The sequence below is a fragment of the Coregonus lavaretus genome (genome assembly GCF_964263955.1).
Source record: "Coregonus lavaretus genome assembly, chromosome: 18".
In the NCBI taxonomy this organism is placed as follows: domain Eukaryota; kingdom Metazoa; phylum Chordata; class Actinopteri; order Salmoniformes; family Salmonidae; genus Coregonus; species Coregonus lavaretus.
This window is the reverse complement of record NC_140005.1, coordinates 17158644-17183222: the sequence shown is the minus strand read 5'-3', so window position 1 is coordinate 17183222 and position 24579 is coordinate 17158644. Positions and strand designations below refer to the sequence as shown.

The window sequence follows — 24579 nt, the reverse complement described above, 5'->3', positions numbered from 1 at the left end:
ACAATTTTTACGCACTTCAGCAATCGCCGGTCCCGTTTTGTGAGCTTGTGTGGCCTACCACTTTGCGGCTGAGCCGTTGTTGCTCCTAGACGTTTCCACTTCACAATAACAGCACTTTACCGGGGCAGCTCTAGCAGGGCAGACATTTTACGAACTGACTTGTTGGAAAGGTGGCATCCTATGACGGTGCCACGTTGAGTCACTGAGCTCTTCAGTAAGGTCATTCTACTGCCAATGTTTTCTATGGAGATTGCATGGCTGTGTGCTCGATTTTATACACCTGTCAGCAACGGGTGTGGCTGAATTAGCCAAATCCACTAATTTGAAGGGGTGCCCACATACTTTTGTATATATAGTGTATAAAAATAGAGGAGCCACCCTGGGCCAACACAAGGGCACCATAGTACAATCAGCGCCATGGATTAAACTGCAGCATTCCTGCCTGGGACAGATGATGAACCCAGAGAGCACAGAGAGAAAGCATGCCATAGCCACAACAAAACAAATCCACTCCATTTAAGGATTCACTATCTTCCTTCCATTCAGAATATAATGCATGTTTGTCCCTCAGTATTATCTTGAGGAGCAGACATGCCACACACAACACGCTGTGAGGAGAGAAATCACACTCACACACAGCCATGCTGACACGGATCATGGACAGTCTCCATGGATACCATGCAGGGTCAGGGAAAACAAACGGTGTGTGTGTGTAAGTCAAGGCTGTCTCCCAGTGTGAATGACAACACAGTCAGACAGGACACAACCCTGGGATTGCTCTGTGGTGATAGGGCCCTACTGTTTGCGCAATCATGTGACATGGCAAGATTTTAGCCTGTATTTGAAGCCTAATCGAGAAATTTGAATTACACCAAGAATGAAAGCAGTTGTCTGAGGATGGTGCTGGACCATCTGACATAAAAAGAAAAGGGGACAGTTTGATGAAAAAGCTTTAAATAATAGTTAAAATCCAGGTGTCACATGATTGCGCAAAAAGCAGGGCCCTAGATACTGTGTGTTACGGAGGTGCTGCCTACTTAGACTCTGGTTGACCTTTACCCCCAAGACAGAAGAGTCATCAGGACATTAGATAAATTAGACATCCTATGGAAAATGTTTGGGTACACTATACAGTACATGTGTTTACAGTATAAGATATTACTGGAAAAATATGACGTAAGGGGAATCATTTGGATAAGGCAGGGACACTGAACTTCAACTTCTAGAATCTATTTTTGCTAAGATAGATAATACAGTAATACATTTGAACATGATTGTGTTACACTATGTGGGCAGCATGAAGACGGTTTGGGAAACCCTGACATAAATAACCTTGTTGTTCGGTGTGGAGAGTTGGTATTGGACCAAATACCGAGGCTATACATACTGGCAGCATATTTGAAATAGTGCAAGTTTTTGGTTGAAATTAGGTGAGCAGGCTGAGCATGCATACATTAAACTAGATGAAAACAAATCGACAGTTTGTAAATACAACATACACAAAGCTGCTGAATAAAACATGTATAGATTTGTTAATATACACAACAGAATACATACAAAATGGGACACAATTATAACGCTTTAGATTCATTTTTTTTAAATATCCTTTAGTGACAAAAAATGTATTTGGGCAAGTAGCAACCCCTTATTTTAATCTGGTAACAGTTAGCGACTCTCCCTCCATTTAGGATCTACAGGAAACCTGGCCAGCCAGGAAGTCCCATCATACCTCATATCAGCACCCACTCACAGTCCATAGCCTCCTGATGACAACATAAGGACACTTTTAAGCTTCAGTGTACCAATGAAATAAGGGCACCATTGCAGACAAAGGATCTCTCCTTGACCCAATAACAAACAAGTTAACATATCTATTAACAGACCCAATTTATAGAACATAGACTGGCCAATGGAGATGCTCATAAGAAGGCTTTGGCCCCAAAGAATGCCTGTTCCTAACAGTGGAAGTGTCATAGTAGACATTGTTCAAAGCAACAGAGATGAAAAGTCACCTTGCCCGGCTTTCCTCAAACTCTGTCCACATAGGAAAATGGGAATGTCTGATGTCTGTCTACGTGATTAGCCCAGATACAATTATTGTGTCATCAACACTGATGATCTGGCCCAATGTCTCAGTAACACAGAATATATTAGCCATGTTATAACAACTGAAGACAAGTAACATTTCATTGGTCCTCTATGAAAATAACATAATAAGAATAACATTAAGGACATTTCAGTGGTTTTTCTACATATTCATGTTCTCTTCATTGAATTCGTCTTCCACCACGTTGTTAACGGTCCAGGTATTGAATGCTGTAAGCAAAGTCAGTTGCCATTATTAAGTGGTTAGATTGTATTGATCCATTAGTACCCATTACCCAATGGGAATGTCCCACATGAACAGAAGGCTAAAGGTCACTGGGTGGGAGATATCAGAAACTCTTGCCATTATTCATGTAATGCCCTCTGGAGTATTTCTCATTATAAGACACATAGTTGAGTTGATTGATCCCAAAGTCCAGACAACCATGGGAATTAATGGATATCCTTTGGAGTCAAGTGTCACTTAGTCGAGTGTTACTCACTTCAAGTAGGACCTGCAGCATCCTCAGTCTGAGGAGAAAGTGAGAGAATGACAGGATTATTACTATTGTCGTGTGAGTGGTTATTAAACCATTAACACTATTGACTACTACAGTGACTACGGCCCCACTCACCTTGTTGCACTGTACTAGGTCTCTCACATGTTGAGTAGAGGGATCTGCCACACCATGATGGTGGACACAGTCTCCTCCTGACGGGACTGTTTGGTCTTCCTGTTGACCCTGTGGTGACCCAGCCCACCCGACACCACCAGCAGAGAGCTGACGTTCACCTTCTGGACCCTCCTGCCCCTCTGGTGGTGGGCCGGATCATTGACCAGGTCATAGATGGCCCCGTCCTCGGGCCCGTGCTCCAGAGAGCCCTGGGACAGAGCCAGGGAGCCACAAGAGGACGACAGGGAGTCCTGGATGGCCATGGAGGTGCAGCCTGCCTCCCCAAACCACACTCCCTGGCCCTGGGTGGGAGCCAGAGCGGGTGTGGAGCTTGGGGTTGGAGGTGGGGAGGCCTGGGCCTTTTCCCTGTCCTGGGTGTCCCCTGGCTGGCTAGGTAGGCTGCTGCCTGGGCTGCCTGGGTTGCCGGAGGGCCGGTTGCACACGGCGGCTGCCATGGTGAGGAACTTTACTGGGCCGCGGTGGGCGTGGAAGGATACCATGCCCCGTCCTACGACAGCCAAATATCCAGACACACATTACTCCATATAAAGTTACTGGAAAATACTGTTAGTAACTACATATGTGTTTGAAATTGCCCGCTTTTAGCAGTAGCCTCCAGAGACTAAGAATTCTGTAGACCAGAGGCACACGGAAATTGGCTTTGAGTCATATCAATTAAGAGACAGAAGGCAGGGCTGGGACCTGAAGGATAATGACTGAGGCCCATTAACCTATGTTGTGCTCCAGTTACAATGGCAAAGTCCTTAAAGCACTTGGTTCCCAAATCCCTTCCTTTACCCCCAAACTATGACACCAAATGGATGGATTGCCATATAATTCCTCATTGGGAGTTTTAGATAATCTGGAATAATCTTCAGGGAAGATGCACCCACCTGTGACCTTGGGGATTCCCTGTAGTCTGGGGACAGAGAGGGCCACTGTCACCCCGAGGTTGGTCCCCACCAGCAGCAGACCATGACACACCAGCAGACTGCTGACTGAGACCCTCTGGTTCCCTATAGACAGAATAGAACCAACACATCAATACTGAATCTGCAGAGGTTGTGTTCAATTCTGTTGTTTGGAGCAGTAATCCAGGGGGCTGTAGTATTGCACAAAACGTTCTAAACAGTGGTTTTTTTCAAGTTATGAAAAAAAGGTTGATAGTTAATAGTTGACCTTAACGATTTCTGGGGTCAGGCTTAACACAGTAGGAGATAAGTAGGTATTTACATTCAGAAATCTCCTAGAAATGAGAAAGAACACAGTTAATGTGCCCCTTCCAGCGAGCCGAGGGACAGTAACAGGGAGGGAGGTATTTCTGCTTAGTGTGTGTGGAGGTTACTATGGCAATACCGCTTAACAGCCAATGGTGTCCCGGCAACCGAAAGAGGAGCAAAAATAATAACAGCTCTTTTCACCAAAAAGAGCACCATTATAGTCCGCTTTGAGTCAAACAAACAAACACAAAAGTGTTATGTAAATCGAGAATGAGTGAACCGTAATGTCGTAATTAAGCAAGCAACTGTGGTTCTATTCAGAAAGCCTGGCGCGCGCTGGGACAGAAAGGGCTGTGTGTGTCCGGTCCTCCCCCTGTCACGAATCAATTCAGTATGAAATGTCACTTTATACTGTAAACACAGTAATTGTTACGCTAACAGCACCTTTTAGAGGAGGTGATAAATTGTGTCGTCTAGTGAACAACGTTTAGTGACTTATTATGTGGAACTTGGCACTCCTCAATAAGCGTTACTATGGGAACAAGCAGCACTGCAAAGAGTGAACAGACAAATGTCCAGAATACCCGTAACATGTTTAACAATGCCAATAATTGTTAATGCAAATGCATTTTGACAAAACCGTCATTACGGACGGAGTATGGTATGACTGTTTGAGAAAGTCTGTCAAGGCTCCAGTTGTGAGTGGCATTACCCATCATACACTGCAGCTAGAGCTGTGTAGCTGAGTCCTCTCCCTCCCATTATTCCCCAGGGCTTTGGCCAAATCATCCGCTGATCTCTCTGCCTGACCCCTAGCTCCTCCAGAGGTCACCCCTCTGAGGAACATCAGTCCTGAGTCTACAGTGCTAGCCAGTCAGCCAGACTCAGCCAGCCAGTCTTAGTCACTAAACTACCCATCCAGCAGAGAACAGAGCAGCATAACCCATCGCCGCACATGTGCTTATAATGAGGGCCCCCGATTACCAGAAACACACAGACTGGGGTACATTTCTCGACCTTCTCCTTTCATAATATTTGAAGTTCCCCACCCATAGGCCAAACCAAAATAAACCTGAACCAGCATCAACACGGACCGGGCCTGTTCCTGATCCCACACCAGAGGTCTGCTTTGATCTGCACTTATCCCCCACAACTAGCACGCTGGATTACAGCAGGTGGTGCAGATAGAAAACATATGACCTACAGTACACTACACTGATATTACACTAGCAGTGGGGTGGGTTAGATATAAAACACTGATCCTATCTCACTAAGAGATAGTTCATATCAGACCAAAGTCTGGAACCAGAGACAGAGAGGCTACATACGCACTATACACACATGTACACATGGATTTTGTACACATGGATTTTGTGTTATAGATATGTGGTAGTAGAGTAGAGGCCTGAGGGCACACAATATGTTGTGAAATCTGTTATGAATGTATTGTATTTTTAAAATGTATAACTGCCTTAATTTTGCTGGACCCCAGGAAGAGTAGCTGCTGCCTTGGCAGAAGCTAATGGGGATCCATAATAAATACAAATATAGCACTACAGTCTCTCCCCCTGTGTCCAGGCCCCTGTCTCCAGGCCTCTGTCTCCAGGCCTCTGTCTCCAGGCCTCTGTCTCCAGGCCTCTGTCTCCAGGCCTCTGTCTCCAGGCCTCTGTCTCCAGGCCTCTGTCTCCAGGCCTCTGTCTCCAGGCCTCTGTCTCCAGGCCTCTGTCTCCAGGCCTCTGTCTCCAGGCCTCTGTCTCCAGGCAGTCCCAGGGCCAACGTGGTGATGAAGGTGCTGGAGGTGTTGTTTACTGGCTCCACATGTTTGTCCCCATTAGTGTCCACATGGCTGGGTATTTAGGTCAGGCCAGACAAAGCCGCTGATACGGACACCCCTCTCCTGCACTCACTACAGACTCATCCTCTACACTCTTAGAAAAAAAGGTGCTATGTAGAACCTAAAAGGGTTCTTCGGCTGTCCCCATAAGAGAACCATTTGAAGAACCCTTTTTGGTTCCAGGTAGAAAGAACCCTTTTGGTTCCAGGTAGAACGCTTTTGGGTTCCATGTAGAGCCCTTTCTACAGAGGGTTCTATATGGAACCCAGAAGGGTTCTGCCTGGAACCAAAAAGTGTTCTCCTATGGGGACAGCCGAATAACCCTTTTGGAACCCTTTTTTCTAAGAGTGTAGGACAGTGTTTCCCCAACTCCGGTCTTAAAGTACCCCCAACAGTACATATTTTTGTTGTGGCCCCGGCCAAGCACACCTGATTCTACTACTAATCATCAAGCCCTTGACAAGTTGAATCAGGTGTTTTTATTCGGGGCTACAACAAAAATGTGTGCTGTTTGGGCCAGGGGTACTCGAGGAGTTGGGAAACACTGGTCTAGGGAACATCAAAGACACAGCGTGGGAACAAACTGTATTTGGAGGGTGGTTTTTGGAAGGTTTTCAGAAAGTTTTTCCAAATTGAAATTGACCAAACCCAACCCGGTAAAGGGTTAAGGAAGGGCAGAGGAGGTATCGTAAGTAATCACCAAAGCATGTGTTTGAGAAATCACTATGAAATTCAATTGGACATAGCTAAAACCGAATTACAGCCAAAGCGACCACAGTTATGCGAAATACCTGTGAGGAATTCCTCAGTGCAATCAAAGGATTTATGAGGAATCGTTCCAACATGAGCTAGCATGAGGAGGAGGACAACCCCACCTTGAACACTGAGGACATTTCACACTCAATCACTCAATTCTATGCTATCAACTGTGAACCCCCTCCGGCAACTGTGAACCCCCTGTCTGAACCTGTGTTTCCTGAAACAAGACACATTGCAGGAGGTCTGCAATAGGGTCTCAGACACTAAAGACTGCTGAGAAAACTAGTTCACATAAATACCCATTGGACTTCTGAAACCCTCTAAATACACAAATAGTATGTAGTTAGTCTGTCTGTGTTCCTGTAGTTTGTTCCCACAGTATGTAGGGGTGCATCTGGAGTCACCTCTTCAGCCTGAAAAATATAACTCAAGTACATCAGGATGTAGCGATGCAGAGAATATAAAGTCCCAGCATCCATCACCCTCCACTCTAAACAGGTATTGATCGTCCCATCCTCTTGCATCCAAACGACTTGAATGGTCCTACAGTCAGAGTCAGCAGGCTCTGCAGAAACAACACATTCTCTGGCCTAGTCAATCAATCTGAGAGCAGCTGCCAACAATTAAATAAGTGCCAAGGTGGAACATTGTGGAAAAGCCAAATCCAGGCTTGCAGGGGCATACAATACAACTCCCTCCACGGAGAGAAATCTGAACTTGCCCTGACAAATCACATGCACATGTTTAGCCTGTGCAGGCCGCTAGTTTAGACCGTGGTTGACGAGAACTGGCAGGGTGGTACAGTGGGGGTTGGATCAGTTGGATGGTCCACTGGAAGAGATTAAAGGAGGAAAACAAACAGAGTACCATGACAGAGAGATACTGTAGATAGGGCATTAACCCATTGCTGTTATCAGAGGAAGTCAGCTCTTTGGTAATACACACAGACCGTAATGTGATGCACACAGGCTTGGCCTAGAGGAGGAAGTATTTCAAGTCGCTGGTCTGAGGTCTCTCCTTCAGAGAAACTTCCTCTGTGGTTGATGCCTCTTATTAGTTAATAAGTAATCCAGACAGGCTTTATCATTCACATCTCTGTTAAAAGCCATTCTACTGCTCAACATCAGGACTGGGTGTTGGGCTGAGTTTCTCAGAAGGTGCAGGGTAGGGTAAGTTACTGACTGGATATTCAAAGCATGCTGTGCTGAATGAAAGTGTACTCTCTTGCTTTTCCACAAACAACCACAAAGTAATCCCTTAGAGACCCTTATGTTTATGCAAGACTTGATTAAATTGCCTAATCAAATACCAAAGCACTATTGAATATGCAACTAAAGCATGCATGATGGGACATATGCCAAGATTTAACAAGGTTTACTGTGCAACTTGAAGCCATGATATGATGGTATTGCCTGGCTACCCAAACTCATTGCTCTGGCCAATCGCTACACCACGCCTACGGACGTTCGTTTCTTCTCCGCAATGAGTCTGGATCCGAGTACCTCCCCGGCGATTTATAGAATGGAAATCCATTCTACACTGTCTGATTGGTCCCAGAAAACAATGGGTCGGTCCAGAGCCAGAACACACGTGGGTAAAGCGACATTTCGAAAATTCTTAATTGGCTTTGATACTCTGATTGGTTAGAGATTATCCAATTGCTGATGACTTTGTTTTGTACAACACCCCTTCATTTTGACTTCACCACAAATAACTTCAATGATGGCAGTCTCAGACTGAAGTATGTAGCGAACGATAGATCAGAGGAAGAATTAAGTTTGAGTTGTCAGGCCAATTATGGTGTCCCTTACTGTAATGAAATACATTACATTAGAATGCTTAAATTAGTTATCAAATATTATGGGACTCCCATATGTTGTACTTTGTTGTGGCTAATCTCTCTTTGATGAAATTCCAAAGTAAATATTTTATAGGGTACACAAAACCTTATGGTAATAATGGATGAGGCCCCTAAAATACTCAACTATGTACACACAGTCTAGGGCTTCTAAACAATGGGCAGAACTCAGCTAATGATAGCACTGTTTATTATGCTTTTAAAAGGAGACTGTGATGTGTTCCTGTAGGCTAGTCATTACTGGTGACCACAAAACAAACACACACACACACACACACACAGAGCCACAGCAGCTGTCACTATATAAAAAGAAACACTCCATGGCAGAGTCAAGCTTAAAATAATACAAATTGAAATCAAAACAGTCGACTGGACGGTATCTTCAAAATACTGTACAGCGTCAGAGAGGAAAAGTGGACAACTGTAACTAGCTGGATATAAACCCTTCATCACAACATACCCGACAAACCTCCCAAACCCCTTATAACAACAAGGCTGGCTGTACAGTATTCCATTTACTATAGTAGAACTGATGATAGGGGGCCAACAGCTGCAACTGACAATATACAGGATCAACCCCCAAAACTCTAATAAAAAACCTGCGCTCTTGTAGTAATATTAAACACCAGCTACAGATAGAAGAGAGATTATGACTATTCCTCTATAGACTGATGTAGAACAGAGCTCTGACAGCGGATTACTATTCACAACACAGCTGTCTCTGATCCTCAGACTCTCGTCTGTTTCATTATCACATTCCCGACTATTTGGCCCGTTGTGATGTTTGAGGCGAGCTTTACTACCAATGAGGTCAAACAGAAGTTGTCAAACAGATTGCTTAACATTATGCCGCGTTCACGTGTTAGTCGGAACTAGAAAAACTCTTGACATTTCCTACTTGCTTAGTCGTTGTAGAAAGATGATCCCGAGTTTCCCAGAGGTTCCGAGTTTCCGATAGCATGTGAACGTGGCAATACTCAAACAACGTAGCTATGATTTCACCAAGTTAAAGGACTCTGTAGCAATAAGTGTGTTACTATGGTAACAGCATCAATTGATGGAGCAACCTATAGAGGGTAACTAAACACTAATATATATATACATATATATATATATATATATATATATATACATACATACATACACACAGTGGGGGAAAAAAGTATTTAGTCAGCCACCAATTGTGCAAGTTCTCCCACTTAAAAAGATGAGGCCTGTAATTTTCAACATAGGTACACGTCAACTATGACAGACAAATTGAGAGAAAAAATCCTGAAAATCACATTGTAGGATTTTTTATGAATTTATTTGCAAATTATGGTGGAAAATAAGTATTTGGTCAATAACAAAAGTTTCTCAATACTTTGTTATATTGGTCACCTACAAACAAGCAAGATTTCTGGCTCTCACAGACCTGTAACTTCTTCTTTAAGAGGCTCCTCTGTCCTCCACTCGTTACCTGTATTAATGGCACCTGTTTGAACTTGTTATCAGTATAAAATACACCTGTCCACAACCTCAAACAGTCACACTCCAAACTCCACTATGGCCAAGACCAAAGAGCTGTCAAAGGACACCAGAAACAAAATTGTAGACCTGCACCAGGCTGGGAAGACTGAATCTGCAATAGGTAAGCAGCTTGGTTTGAAGAAATCAACTGTGGGAGCAATTATTAGGAAATGGAAGACATACAAGACCACTGATAATCTCCCTCGATCTGGGGCTCCATGCAAGATCTCACCCCGTGGGGTCAAAATGATCACAAGAACGGTGAGCAAAAATCCCAAAACCACACGGGAGGACCTAGTGAATGACCTGCAGAGAGCTGGGACAAAAGTAACAAAGCCTACCATCAGTAACACACTACACCGCCAGGGACTCAAATCCTGCAGTGCAAGACGTGTCCCCCTGCTTAAGCCAGTACATGTCCAGGCCCGTCTTTAAGATTGCTAGAGTGCATTTGGATGATCCAGAAGAGGATTGGGAGAATGTCAAATGGTCAGATGAAACCAAAATATAACTTTTTGGTAAAAACTCAACTCGTCGTGTTTGGAGGACAAAGAATGCTGAGTTGCATCCAAAGAACACCATACCTACATACATACATACATACGCACGCACGCACGCACGCACAAAGTATTCAGACCCCTTCACTTTTTCCACATTTTGTTACGTTACAGCCTTATTCTAAAATAGATTAAATAAATACAAATCTTCATCAATCTACACACATTTTTGCAAATTTATAAAAAAAAAAAAAAAACTGAAATACCTTATTTACAGTTGAAGTCGGAAGTTTACATACACCTTAACCAAATACATTTAAACTCAGTTTTTCACAATTCCTGACATTTAATCCTAGTAAAGATTCACTGTCTTAGGTCAGTTAGGATCACCACTTTATTTTAAGAATGTGAAATGTCAGGATAATAGTAGAGAGAATTATTTCTTTCAGCTTTTATTTCTTTCATCACATTCCCAGTGGGTCAGAAGTTTACATACACTCAATTAGTATTTGGTAGCATTGCCTTTCAATTGTTTAAATTGGGTCAAACGTTTCGAGTAGCCTGCCACAAGCTTCCCACAATAGGTTGGGTGAATTTTGGCCCATTCCTCCTGACAGAGCTGGTGTAACTGAGTCAGGTTTGTAGGCCTCCTTGCTCGCACACGCTTTTTCAGTTCTGCCCACATATTTTCTATAGGATTGAGCTCAGGGCATTGTGATGGCCACTCCAATACCTTGACTTTGTTGTCCTTAAGCCATTTTGCCACAACTTTGGAAGTATGCTTGGGCTCATTGTCCATTTGGAAGAACCTTTTGCGACCAAGCTTTAACTTCCTGACTGATGTCTTGAGATGTTGCTTCAATATATCCACATAATTTCCCTTCCTCATGATGCCATCTATTTTGTGAAGTGCACCAGTCCCTCCTGCAGCAAAGCACCCCAACAGCATGATGCTGCCACCCCAGTGCTTCACGGTTGGGATGGTGTTCTTCATCTTGCAAGCATTCCCCTTTTTCCTCCAAACATAATGATGGTCATTATGGCCAAACAGTTCTATTTTTGTTTCATCAGACCAGAGGACATTTCTCCAAAAAGTACGATCTTTGTCCCCATGTGCAATTGCAAACCGTAGTCTGGCTTTTTTATGGCGGTTTTGGAAAAGTGGCTTCTTCCTTGCTGAGCGGCCTTTCAGGTTATGTCGATATAAGACTTGTTTTACTGTGGATATAGATACTTTTGTACCAGTTTCCTCCAGCATCTTCACAAGGTCCTTTGCTGTTCTGGGATTGATTTGCACTTTTCGCACCAAAGTACGTTCATCTCTAGGAGACAGAACGCGTCTCCTTCCTGAGCGGTATGACGGCTGCGTGGTCCCATGGTGTTTATACTTGCGTACTATTGTTTGTACAGATGAACGTGGTACCTTCAAGCATTTGGAAATTGCTCCCAAGGATGAACCAGACTTGTGGAGGTCTACAATTGTTTTTCTGAGGTTTTGGCTGATTTCTATTGATTTTCCCATGATGTCAAGCAAAAGGGCACTGAGTTTGAAGGTAGGCCTTGAAATACATCCACAGGTACACCTCCAATTGACTCAAATGATGTCAATTAGCCTATCAGAAGCTTCTAAAGCCATGACATCATTTTCTGGAATTTTCCAAGCTGTTTAAAGGCACAGTCGACTTAGTGTATGTAAACTTCTGACCCACTGGAATTGTGATACAGTGAATTATAAGTGAAATAATCTGTCTGTAAACAATTGTTGGAAAAATTACTTGTGTCATGCTCAAAGTAGATGTCCTAACCGACTTGCCAAAACTATCGTTTGTTAACAAGACATTTTTGGAGTGGTTGAAAAACGAGTTTTAATGACTCCAACCTAAGTGTATGTAAACTTCCGACTTCAACTGTACATAAGTATTCAGACCCTTCGCTATGCGACTCGAAATTGAGCTCAGGTGCATACTGTTTCCATTGATCATCCTTGAGATGTTTCTACAACTTGATTGGAGTCCACCTGTGGTAAATTCAATTGATTGGACATGATTTGGAAAGGCACACACCTGTCTATATAAGGCCCCACAGTTGTCAGCGCAAAAACCAAGCCATGAGGTCGAAGGAATTGTCCGTAGAGCTCCGACACAGGATTATGTCGAGGCACAGAACTGGGGAAGGGTACCAAAAACTTTCTGCACCATTTAAGGTCCCCAAGAACATAGTGGCCTCCATTATTCTTAAATGGAAGAAGTTTGGAACCACCAAGACTCTTCCTAGAGCTGGCCGCCCGGACAAACTGAGCAATCGGGGGAAAAGGGCCTTGGTCAGGGAGGTGACCAAGAACCTGATGGTCACTCTGACAGAGCTCCAGAGTTCCTCTGTGGAGATGGGAGAAACTTCCAGAAGGACAACATCTCTGCAGCACTCCATCAATCAGGCCTTTATGGTAGAGTGGCCAGACGGAAGCCACTCCACAGTAAAAAGGCACATGACAGCCCACTTGGAGTTTGACAAAAGGCACCTAAAGGTCTCTCAGACCATGAGAAACAAGATTCTCTGGTCTGATGAAACCAAGATTGAACTCTTTGGCCTGAATGCCAAGCGTCACGTCTGGAGGAAACCTGGCACCATCCCTACGGTGAACCATGGTAGTGGCAGCATCATGCTGTGGGGATGTTTTTCAGCGGCAGGGACTGGGAGACTAGTCAGGATCGAGGGAAAGATGAACGGAGCAAAGTACAGAGATCCTTGATCCTTCTGCAGAGAAGAATGGGAGAAACTCTCCAAATACAGGTGTGCCAAGCTTGTGGCATCATACCCAAGAATACTTGAGGCTGTAATCGCTGCCAAAGGTGCTTCAACAAAGTACAGAGTAAAGGGTCTGAATACTTATGTAAATGTGATATTTCAATTTTTTATTTCTAATACATTTGCTAAAATTTCTAAAAACCTGTTTTTGCTTTGTCATTATGGGATATTGTGTGTAGATTGATGAGGGGAAAAAACTATTTAATCCATTTTAGAATAAGGCTGTAATGTAGCAAAATGTGGAAAAAGTAAAGGGGTCTGACTACTTTCTGAATGCACTGTACATACATCATAGCGCTGGCATGGGATTGCGACACACAGGGGGTACTATTACTTCTTACTAAATACACACTGTTATTATAGTATGTTGACTGTAGACACAACTCCTGTTGGCTGTCTTCATGGCCACACACCCCCCTAGATCCAGAGGGTATTACCCAAAACTCCAAGCCCAGCGCTGGGGAAAACACAGCTTACTGTGGACTGGGAACCTTTATCCAACCCAAAGGAGTTTTACAAAGTCTGACTGATCTCTACTCACCCTTCATGACTAAACAGTTTTAACTGCAACATTGACCACAGAACATGTTATACTCCTACTGAGCTAACTTGATCTTGGACTCTCTCAGTCTTCTCTGTGTGACAGGATACTAAGGTATCTCTACCTACTGATAAGCACCTGGTGCAGCCTCCATTGGTAACAGCTTCTAAAGAGTAAACCTCCAAACAACACCACTTAAAGACGGTCCATCTGGCAACATTATTGTGTAATGTGGCAGGAAAGAGACAACTCCTCAAGGCAGGTGAAACATGTCTACCCTCACCTATACCCAAAACATATGCTAATAGAGAACAGACTAAAGGAACAACAAATCCCCACAAACAATGGTACACTGAGTGTACAAAACATTATGAACACCTGCTCTTTCCATAACATAGACTGACCAGGTGAATCCAGGTGAAAGCTATGATCTCTTATTGATGTCACTTGTTAAATCCACGTCAATCAGTGTAGATGAAGGGGAGGAGACAGGTTAAAGAATGACTTTTAAGCCTTTAGACAATTGAGACATGGATTGTGTATGTGTGCCATTCAGAGGGTGAATTGGCAAGACAAAGTGCCTTTGAACGGGGTATGGTAGTAGGTGCCAGGCGCACCGGTTTGTGTCAAGAACTGCAACGCTGCTGGGTTTTTCACGCTCAACAGTTCCCTGTGTGTATCAAGAATGGTCCACCACCCAAAGGACATCCAACCAACTTGACACAACTGTGGGAAGCTTTTGAGTCAACATGGGTCAGTATCCCTGTGGATCGCTTTTGACACCTTGTAGATTCCATGCCCCAATGAATTGAGCCTGTTCTGAGGGCAAAGGGGGGTGCAACTCAATATTAGGAAGGTGTTCCTAATGTTTTGTACACTCCGTCTATATCAAAATCGAATTTTGTTTGATGATGTCAAATGAAGTGATGGTCCAATAAAGGAACAGAATGAGAGGTTCCCAGGTCTTTGTCTACTCCAGGACCCTTTGAAGAAGAGGACCAAAATATGTCCAACCTGTCACAACACAACCACAGAGGACACACACAGTGTTCTATATCTATCCACACACCGGACTGTGATCTTTCTACAGACAGGCACTGAGCCAGGCAGCCCTTGGATATTTGGAGAAAAACACACAAGTACATGACGACTGACTGTCAAAAATAATCAATTTCTACTTTGAGAGGACTGCTCTGTTCTTGCTAAAAAAATAAACGGTTCATTCCCAGTCCACCATAAGGATCCAATCAATGACTTTGGAGGACACACAGAGAGAACAAAATGACATGGGTGCTGGTGGTTTGTGCAGAGTTGATAAGGCCACAGTATCACTGAATCTGTATTATAAATCACAGTACTGTGGGCTGAGGATGGAAACAGTGCTGCTGTATGCTGATATCCTGAAGGTGAGGTTCACCTTTGAGTGTGTGGTGGGTGGTGTTGAATGGGTATTTTTGTAGGATGCTGTGTTCTACTTTGTTAGAGACAATGTGTTTTCAGGGCTGGCAATAATGTCTGTCTTACTATACTAGAGTATCTTGTGTGACAATGGTGATAATTATATCTTACCAGCCAGTATGTTGTGTACAGGTGTGGTAATGTTATCATGTATCTTACCAGCCAGTATGTTGTGTACAGGTGTGGTAATGTTATCATGTATCTTACCAGCCAGTATGTTGTGTACAGGTGTGGTAATGTTATCATGTATCTTACCAGCCAGTATGTTGTGTACAGGTGTGGTAATGTTATCATGTATCTTACCAGCCAGTATGTTGTGTACAGGTGTGGTAATGTTATCATGTATCTTAACAGCCAGTATGTTGTGTACAGGTGTGGTAATGTTATCATGTATCTTACCAGCCAGTATGTTGTGTACAGGTGTGGTAATGTTATCATGTATCTTACCAGCCAGTATGTTGTGTACAGGCGTAGCGATATTGATGTCCTGTAGATGCTCCAGGGTCTCCGTGTGGAACAGTCTGAGGGTGGACCCAGAGCTGAAGGCTATCCAGATGCCCACTCCAGCCACCACCATGTGGGACACCACCATGCCCTCCTCCTGGTGGGCCTCCAGCTGCCTCTGACAGGAGGAGAGAGGAAGACAGGAAGAGGGGAAATTATATACTGCATCGCTCAGTTCTTCAATTGCTTTGAGAGTAAACATTAGCATGCACACCACTGTATATCTTTAGAGTAGTGGGAAACAAACCCTACTAAGCCACCAATCAGAAAGAATCATAGCTCTTTAACAATCTCAAATCAAAGGGTTTATCGCAGTGTCCTTATATGATCAGGAAATGCATTTTTACATGGTTGTCTTTAGCATGACAGTATATGTACACATCACTAAGTCACTGAGGAGTGGCCATAAGGTACTATACAACGTTCCCAGTGATAACAGAGGGTGGAGACAGACAGGAGATCATCTGTACTGTTCTGTCTGAGCTGTGACAACACACTGACAGTAAGCCTGCTAAGAGGCTGAGCCATGTACTGTATGTCAACATCCACCATGCTCCTTGTAATGGTAGAGTTTAAACAGTAGAGCTAATCTTATTATTACTGACTGTTATGGCTAGGAATTGTTTTGAGAAACCATAAATAAATTATACAAGACAGAATTGAATTATCCACCATGTTACTCCAAGTGTCATAATCGTAAACATCAGAAAGGTGGTAATTGTGTTTTGATTCACATGATTGTTGGGCACAATAGCGACATCAACTTTAGTCAAAACATGAGCTCTGAGGAAAGTGGTGTATGCTTCTCACAGATCCACAGTTTGATATCAACTTGCCTTGCCTTGGTCTCCCTTATTACGAAGCCAAATATGACTGAGGGCATTTTACATCAACAGTCCCTGTCTCTGTTCTAATGGTATCAGTCAGAAAGTACACTTAAACAACACATCCTAGATCTGAATGAATGAAATAATCTTATTAAATACTTTTTTCTTTACATAGTTGAATGTGCTGACAACAAAATCACACAAAAATTATCAATGGAAATCAAATGTATCAACCCATGGAGGTCTGGATTTGGAGTCGCCCTCAAAATTAAAGTGGAAAACCACACTACAGGCTGATCCAACTTTGATGTAATGTCCTTAAAACAAGTCAAAATGAGGCTCAGTAGTGTGTGTGGCCTCCACGTGCCTGTATGACCTCCCTACAACGCCTGGGCATGCTCCTGATGAGGTGGCGGATGGTCTCCTGAGGGATCTCCTCCCAGACCTGGACTAAAGCATCCGCCAACTCCTGGACAGTCTGTGGTGCAACGTGGCGTTGGTGGATGGAGCGTGACATGATGTCCCAGATGTGCTCAATTGGATTCAGGTCTGGGGAACGGGCGGGCCAGTCCATAGCATCAATGCCTTCCTCTTGCAGGAACTGCTGACACACTCCAGCCACATGAGGTCTAGCATTGTCTTGCATTAGGAGGAACCCAGGGCCAACCGCACCAGCATATGGTCTCACAAGGGGTCTGAGGATCTCATCTCGGTACGTAATGGCAGTCAGGCTACCTCTGGCGAGCACATGGAGGGCTGTGCGGCCCCCCAAAGAAATGCCACCCCACACCATGACTGACCCACCGCCAAACCGGTCATGCTGGAGGATGTTGCAGGCAGCAGAACGTTCTCCATGGCGTCTCCAGACTATGTCACGTCTGTCACATGTGCTCAGTGTGAACCTGCTTTCATCTGTGAAGAGCACAGGGCGCCAGTGGCGAATTTGCCAATCTTGGTGTTCTCTGGTAAATGCCAAACGTCCTGCACGGTGTTGGGCTGTAAGCCCAACCCCCACCTGTGGACGTCGGGCCCTCATACCACCCTCATGGAGTCTGTTTCTGACCGTTTGAGCAGACACATGCACATTTATGGCCTGCTGGAGGTCATTTTGCAGGGCTCTGGCAGTGCTCCTCCTGCTCCTCCTTGCACAAAGGCGGAGGTAGCGGTCCTGCTGCTGGGTTGTTGCCCTCCTACGGCCTCCTCCACGTCTCCTGATGTACTGGCCTGTCTCCTGGTAGCGCCTCCATGCTCTGGACACTACGCTGACAGACAGAGCAAACCTTCTTGCAACAGCTCGCATTGATGTGCCATCCTGGATGAGCTGCACTACCTGAGCCACTTGTGTGGGTTGTAGACTCCGTCTCATGCTACCACTAGAGTGAAAGCACCGCCAGCATTCAGAAGTGACCAAAACATCAGCCAGAAAGCATAGGAACTGAGAAGTGGTCTGTGGTCACCACCTGCAGAACCACTTCTTTATTGGGGGTGTCTTGCTAATTGCCTAAAATGTCCACCTGTTGTCTATTCCATTTGCACAACAGCATGTGACATTTATTGTCAATCAGTGTTGCTTCCTAAGTGGACAGTTTGATTTCACAGAAGTGTGATTGACTTGGAGTTACATTGTGTTGTTTAAGTGTTCCCTTTATTTTTTTGAGCAGTGTTTATATATATCGTGGATATTGTTGTTTTAAGTAATTTCACTGTGATTTTCTCAGCCCAGTACCTTGGAGGCCCTTTACTACAGCTGTCAGCTGTGGGGCATGGGACCTCCCTCCTCAACCCTGTTAATGAACGGAAACTCTACTTGGCCTCGCATCAGGGTTCCAGTAGTGACAACAAGTTCAGGTAGGGTGTCAGTGAACCTCCCAGGTGACCTTTAACCTGCTCTAGCCTCAATCTCTTCCTTCTTGCCGCCCTCTGACCCCTTTCTTTGTTTGTCTCGCCGTCCCTCCTGCCTTTCTACACGTCTCTCTTCTTCCTCTTCACCTCAGTCTCTCCCACTCTTTCCCTTTATGTCTGCCCCTCTTTCTCTCTCTCCATCACTCTTTCACTCTCTCCATCACTCTTTTCCCATGTAGGTTCCAGGGTGTAAGCCTTGGGGAGAGACAGGCAGTTAGTCCCGTAATGAGCTTAATGAAGCTAACGGGATTATGAGTCACTGCGTGCTGGAGGAGGGGAGGCGGAGCATTGCTATTCCAGGACGGACAGCAGGGGCTGGTGAACCGGACTGTGGCGGGACAGTCAGGGAACCCCACAAACGCTCCGGGCCTGGGCAGAGGGAGTGAGGGGCAGAGGGAGCGAGGGGGACAAGCTGTGAGAGAGACCCCTCCCAGGTTCCACTATACCTCTCTAACACAATTAAACCAGAGCCAAGCCAAGTGCAGGTGACATCACAGATATTGGGCCAAACAGAATTAGTAACCTAGAAACATAGATAACTCAACCTGGTCTCAGAGCATTTCATATTATTCTGTATGTATACTGAACAATAATATAAACTAAAAATGCAATTTCTAAGTTTTTACTGAGTTACAGTTCATATAAGGAAATAACACACTTGGCAGCCAGGCCCACCCACTGGGGAGCCAGGCCCAGCCAATCAGAATGAGTTTTTCCCCCAAAAATGACTTTATTACAGACAGAAATACTCATCTGCACCAAATTTGAGCAAAATAAGCTTTTTGTGCTTATGGAACATTTCTGGGATTTTTTTCTTTTCGCTCATGAAACATGGTTGCGTTTATATATATATATATTTTTTTATATATTTTTTATATATATATTTTTTTTTAATATTTTTGTTCTGTGTAAATTCAAGACACTCCATTTAGTATGATATGTTACGTTTCGTATGGTATGTATTAATTTGTGGATGATATGAATTTGCAAAACGTACTATACAGTGGGGGCACTGTTTCAACTATGACAGACAAATTGAGGAAAAAAAATCCAGAAAATCACATTGTAGGATTTTTTATGAATTTATTTGCAAATTATGGTGGAAAATAAGTATTTGGTCACCTACAAACAAGCAAGATTTCTGGCTCTCACAGACCTGTAACAACTTCTTTAAGAGGCTCCTCTGTCCTCCACTCGTTACCTGTATTAATGGCACCTGTTTGAACTTGTTATCAGTATAAAAGACACCTGTCCACAACCTCAAACAGTCACACTCCAAACTCCACTATGGCCAAGTCCAAAGAGCTGTCAAAGGACACCAGAAACAAAATTGTAGACCTGCACCAGGCTGGGAAGACTGCATCTGCAATAGGTAAGCAGCTTGGTTTGAAGAAATCAACTGTGGGAGCAATTATTAGGAAATGGAAGACATACAAGACCACTGATAATCTCCCTCGATCTGGGTCTCCACGCAAGATCTCACCCTGTGGGGTCAAAATGATCACAAGAACGGTGAGCAAAAATCCCAGAACCACACGGAGGGACCTAGTGAATGACCTGCAGAGAGCTGGGACCAAAGTAACAAAGCCTACCATCAGTAACACACTACGCCGCCAGGGACTCAAATCCTGCAGTGCCAGACGTGTCCCCCTGCTTAAGCCAGTACATGTCCAGGCCCGTCTGAAGTTTGCTAGAGTGCATTTGGATGATCCAGAAGAGGATTGGGAGAATGTCATATGGTCAGATGAAACCAAAATATAACTTTTTGGTAAAAACTTAACTCGTCGTGTTTGGAGGACAAAGAATGCTGAGTTGCATCCAAAGAACACCATACCTACTGTGAAGCATGGGGGTGGAAACATCATGCTTTGGGGCTGTTTTTCTGCAAAGGGACCAGGACGACTGATCCGTGTAAAGGAAAGAATGAATGGGGCCATGTATCGTGAGATTTTGAGTGAAAACCTCCTTCCATCAGCAAGGGCATTGAAGATGAAATGTGGCTGGGTCTTTCAGCATGACAATGATCCCAAACACACCGCCCGGCCAACGAAGGAGTGGCTTCGTAAGAAGCATTTCAAGGTCCTGGAGTGGCCTAGCCAGTCTCCAGATCTCAACCCCATAGAAAATCTTTGGAGGGAGTTGAAAGTCTGTGTTGCCCAGCGACAGCCCCAAAACATCACTGCTCTAGAGGAGATCTGCATGGAGGAATGGGACAAAATACCAGCAACAGTGTGTGAAAACCTTGTGAAGACTTACAGAAAACGTTTGACCTGTGTCATTGCCAACAAAGGGTATTTAACAAAGTATTGAGAAACTTTTGTTATTGACCAAATACTTATTTTCCACCATAATTTGCAAATAAATTCATTAAAAAATCCTACAATGTGATTTTCTGGAGAAAAAAATTCTCATTTTGTCTGTCATAGTTGACGTGTACCTATGATGAAAATTACAGGCCTCTCATCTTTTTAAGTAGGAGAACTTGCACAATTGGTGGCTGACTAAATACTTTTTCCCCCCACTGTATGTTACGATCCGATCCGAAGGTGAGCAGTTAATCTGCCTCTTCCTTCAGTCCTATTAGCCAACGTACAATAATTGGAAAACAAAATAGATGACCTACGATCAAGGATATCCTACCAACGGGACATTAAAAACTCTAATATCTTATGTTTTACCGAGTCGTGGCTGAACGACGACATGGATAACATACAGCTGCCAGGATATACGCTACATCGGCAGGATAGAACAGCTGACTCCAGTAAGACAAGGGGTGGCGGTCTGTGTATATTTGTAAACAACAGCTGGTGCACGAAATCTAATATTAAGGAAGTCTCGAGGTTTTGCTCGCCTGAGGTAGAGTATCTCATGATAAGCTGTAGACCACACTATTTACCAAGAGTTTTCATCTATATTTTTCGTAGCTGTCTATTTACCACCACAAACTGATCCTGGCACTAAGACTGCACTCAATGAGCTGTATAAGGCCATAAGCAAACAGGAAAATGCTCATCCAGAGGCAGCGCTCCTAGTGGCCGGGGACTTTAATGCAGGGAAACTTAAATCCATTCTACCTCGTTTCTACCAGCATGTTAAATGTGCAACCAGAGAAAAAAAAAAAACTCTAGACCACCTTTACTCAACAAACAGAGACTCGGTTAATAAGGAAGTGGTCAGATGACGCAGATGCTACAGGACTGTTTTGCTAGCACAGACTTGAATATGTTCCAGGATTCTTCCGATGGCATTGAGGAGTACACCACATCAATCATTGGTTTCATCAATAAGTGCATCGATGACATCGTCCCCACAGTGACCGTGCGTACCCCAACTGAAGCCATGGATTACAGGCAACAGCCGCACTGAGCTAAAGGGTAGAGCTGCCGCTTTGAAGGAGCGGGACTCTAACCCGGACGCTTATAAGAAATCCCGCTATGCCCTCCGACAAACCATCAAACAGGCAAAGAGTCAATACAGGACCAAGGCTGAATCATACTACACCGGCTCAGACGCTCGTCGGATGTGGCAGGGCTTGTAAACTATTACAGACTACAAAGGGAAGCACAGCCGCGAGCTGCCCAGTGACACAAACCTACCAGACGAGCTAAATTACTTCTATGCTCGCTTCGAGGCAAGCAACACTGATGCATGAGAGCATCAGCTGTTCCGGACGACTGTGTGATCACTCTCTCCGTAGCCAATGTGAGTAAGACCTTTAAACAGGTCAACATTCACAAAGCCGCAGGGCCAGACGGATTACCAGGAGGTGTACTCCGAGCATGCGCTGACCAACTTGCAAGTATCTTCACTGACATTTTCAACCTGCCCCTGACTGAGTCTGTAATACCAACATGTTTCAAGCAGACCACCATAGTCCCTGTGCCCAAGAACACTAAGGTAACCTGCCTAAATGACTACAGACCCGTAGCACTCACGTCTGTAGCCATGAAGTACTTTGAAAGGCTGGTCATGGCTCACATCAACCCCATTATCCCAGAAACCCTAGACCCACTCCAATTTGCATACCGCCACAACAGATCCACAGATGATGCAATCTCTATTGCACTCCACACGGCCCTTTCCCACCTGGACAAGAGGAACGCCTATGTGAGAATGCTATTAATTGACTACAGCTGAGCGTTCAACACCATAGTGCCCTCAAAGCTCATCACTAAGCTAAGGACCCTGAGACTAAACACCTCCCTCTGCAACTGGATCCTGGACTTCCTGACGGGCCGCCCTCAGGTGGTAAGGGTAGGTAACAACACATCTGCCACGCTGATCCTCAACACGGGGCCCCTCAGGGGTGCGTACTCAGTCCCCTTCTGTACTCCCTGTTCACCCATGACTGCATGGCCAGGCATGACTCCAACACCATCATTAAGTTTGCCAACGACACAAAAGCGGTAAGCCTGATCACCGACAACGATGAGACAGCCTATAGGGAGGAGGTCAGAGACCTGGCCGTGTGGTGCCAGGATAACAACCTCTCCCTCAACGTGATAAAGACAAAAGGAGATGATTGTGGACTACAGGAAAAAAAGAGGACTGAGCACGCCCCCATTCTCATCGACAGGGCTGTAGTGGAACAGGTTGAGAGCTTCAAGTCACACCAAGACAGTCGTGAAGAGGGCACGACAAAGCCTATTCCCCCTCAGGAGACTGAAAAGATTTGGCATGGGTCCTCAGATCCTCAAAACGTTCTACAGCTGCACCATCGAGAGCATCCTGACTAGTTGCATCACTGCCTGGTATGGCAACTGCTCGGCCTCGACCGCAAGGCACTACAGAGGGTAGTGCGTACGGCCCAGTACATCACTGGGGCCAAGCATCCTGCCATCCAGGACCTCTATACTAGTCAGTGTCAGAGGAAGGCCCTAAAAATGGTCAAAGACTCCAGCCACCCTAGTCATAGACTGTTCTCTCTTATACCGCACAGAAAGCGGTACCGGAGCGCCAAGTCTAGGTCCAAAAGGCTTCTTAACAGCTTCTACCTCCAAGCCATAAGACTCCTGAACAGCTAATAATGGCTAACCGGACTATTTGCATTGTTCCCCCCACCCCACCCCCTCTTTTACGCTGCTGCTACTCTTTGTTTATTATCTATGCATAGTCACTTTAACTCTACCCACATGTACATATTACCTCAACTAACCTGTTCCCCCGCACATTGACTCTGTACCGGTACCCCCTGCATATAGCCTCCCTACTGTTATTTAATTTTACGGCTGCTCTTTAATTATTTTTTACTTATCTATTTTTTACTTAACACTTATTTTTCTTAAAACTGCATTGTTGGTTAAGGGCTTGTAAGTAAGCATTTCATTGTAAGGTCTACACCTGTTGTATTCGGCGCATGTGGCAAATACAATTTGATTTCATTTGATTTGCAAAGTAGCTAAAAAGTAGTTGAAAAGTTGCTAATACAGCGGTTCCCAAACTAGGGGTCGCAACCCCATGTGGGGTCACCTGATATTAAAATGGGGTCGCTTGAGAATTTCCAAAATCCTGGTAAAAAAAGTAATATATATATCTAATATCGTCTTTGTCTCTCAAACTCATTGTAATGTAACCTTAAAAATCTAAATGAAAATTATTCAAATCTAAAAGTTAAAATTCAACCAGAGAGTGCCCTTAAATCATAGGAAAAGGCTGCACTTTACCGTTGCACTTGAATCCTTCCCACGGTGAATGGCTAAGCCCGCTTCGCTATGAAGCCATACACTATTGCAGACTTTGATATTACCGACCGCAATTGATATGGTGAAAACAATGTGGTGGGAGGCAGAGGCACAGAAACTCACATCATACCTTTGTCAGATAACACTGAAACTAAGAATTGATGCTATAGCTAGCAATCAAGAGGAAACTTTGACTGAACGACAAAAACTCCCCACCTTATTCTCTCCAAATGGAGGTTAGCTGTGAGGGCTGAGATGCATTGAATTTAGTTCGCTAAATGTCGGGGGATGCTATTCACAAGGACATATTTTTCGGTCTCACGATTCCCGAGGATGAAACGGCACAGGGGATGCCGCGTGGCTATATTGCCAAAAATCAAATTCCATGGGATCAAATGGTAGGCTTTTGCACAGATGGTGCTCCA

General features: G+C 44.4%; 1 protein-coding gene across 1 annotated transcript in view; it reads right to left on the bottom strand.

Annotated features, from left to right (window-relative positions):
• Nucleotides 1-1216: 1216 nt before the first annotated feature.
• LOC311145335 (rho guanine nucleotide exchange factor 10-like) overlaps nucleotides 1217-24579 on the bottom strand; it is a 70850-nt gene continuing 47487 nt past the window's right edge. Inside the window, exons 25-28 of the mRNA XM_084181565.1 lie at nucleotides 15688-15862; nucleotides 3653-3775; nucleotides 2721-3267; nucleotides 1217-2616 (exon numbers count right to left, since the gene is read on the bottom strand). Of these exons, the coding sequence (XP_084037691.1) occupies nucleotides 2744-3267; nucleotides 3653-3775; nucleotides 15688-15862 (822 nt within the window). The 3' untranslated portion in view covers nucleotides 1217-2616; nucleotides 2721-2743. The remainder of the gene's footprint in view (nucleotides 2617-2720; nucleotides 3268-3652; nucleotides 3776-15687; nucleotides 15863-24579) is intronic.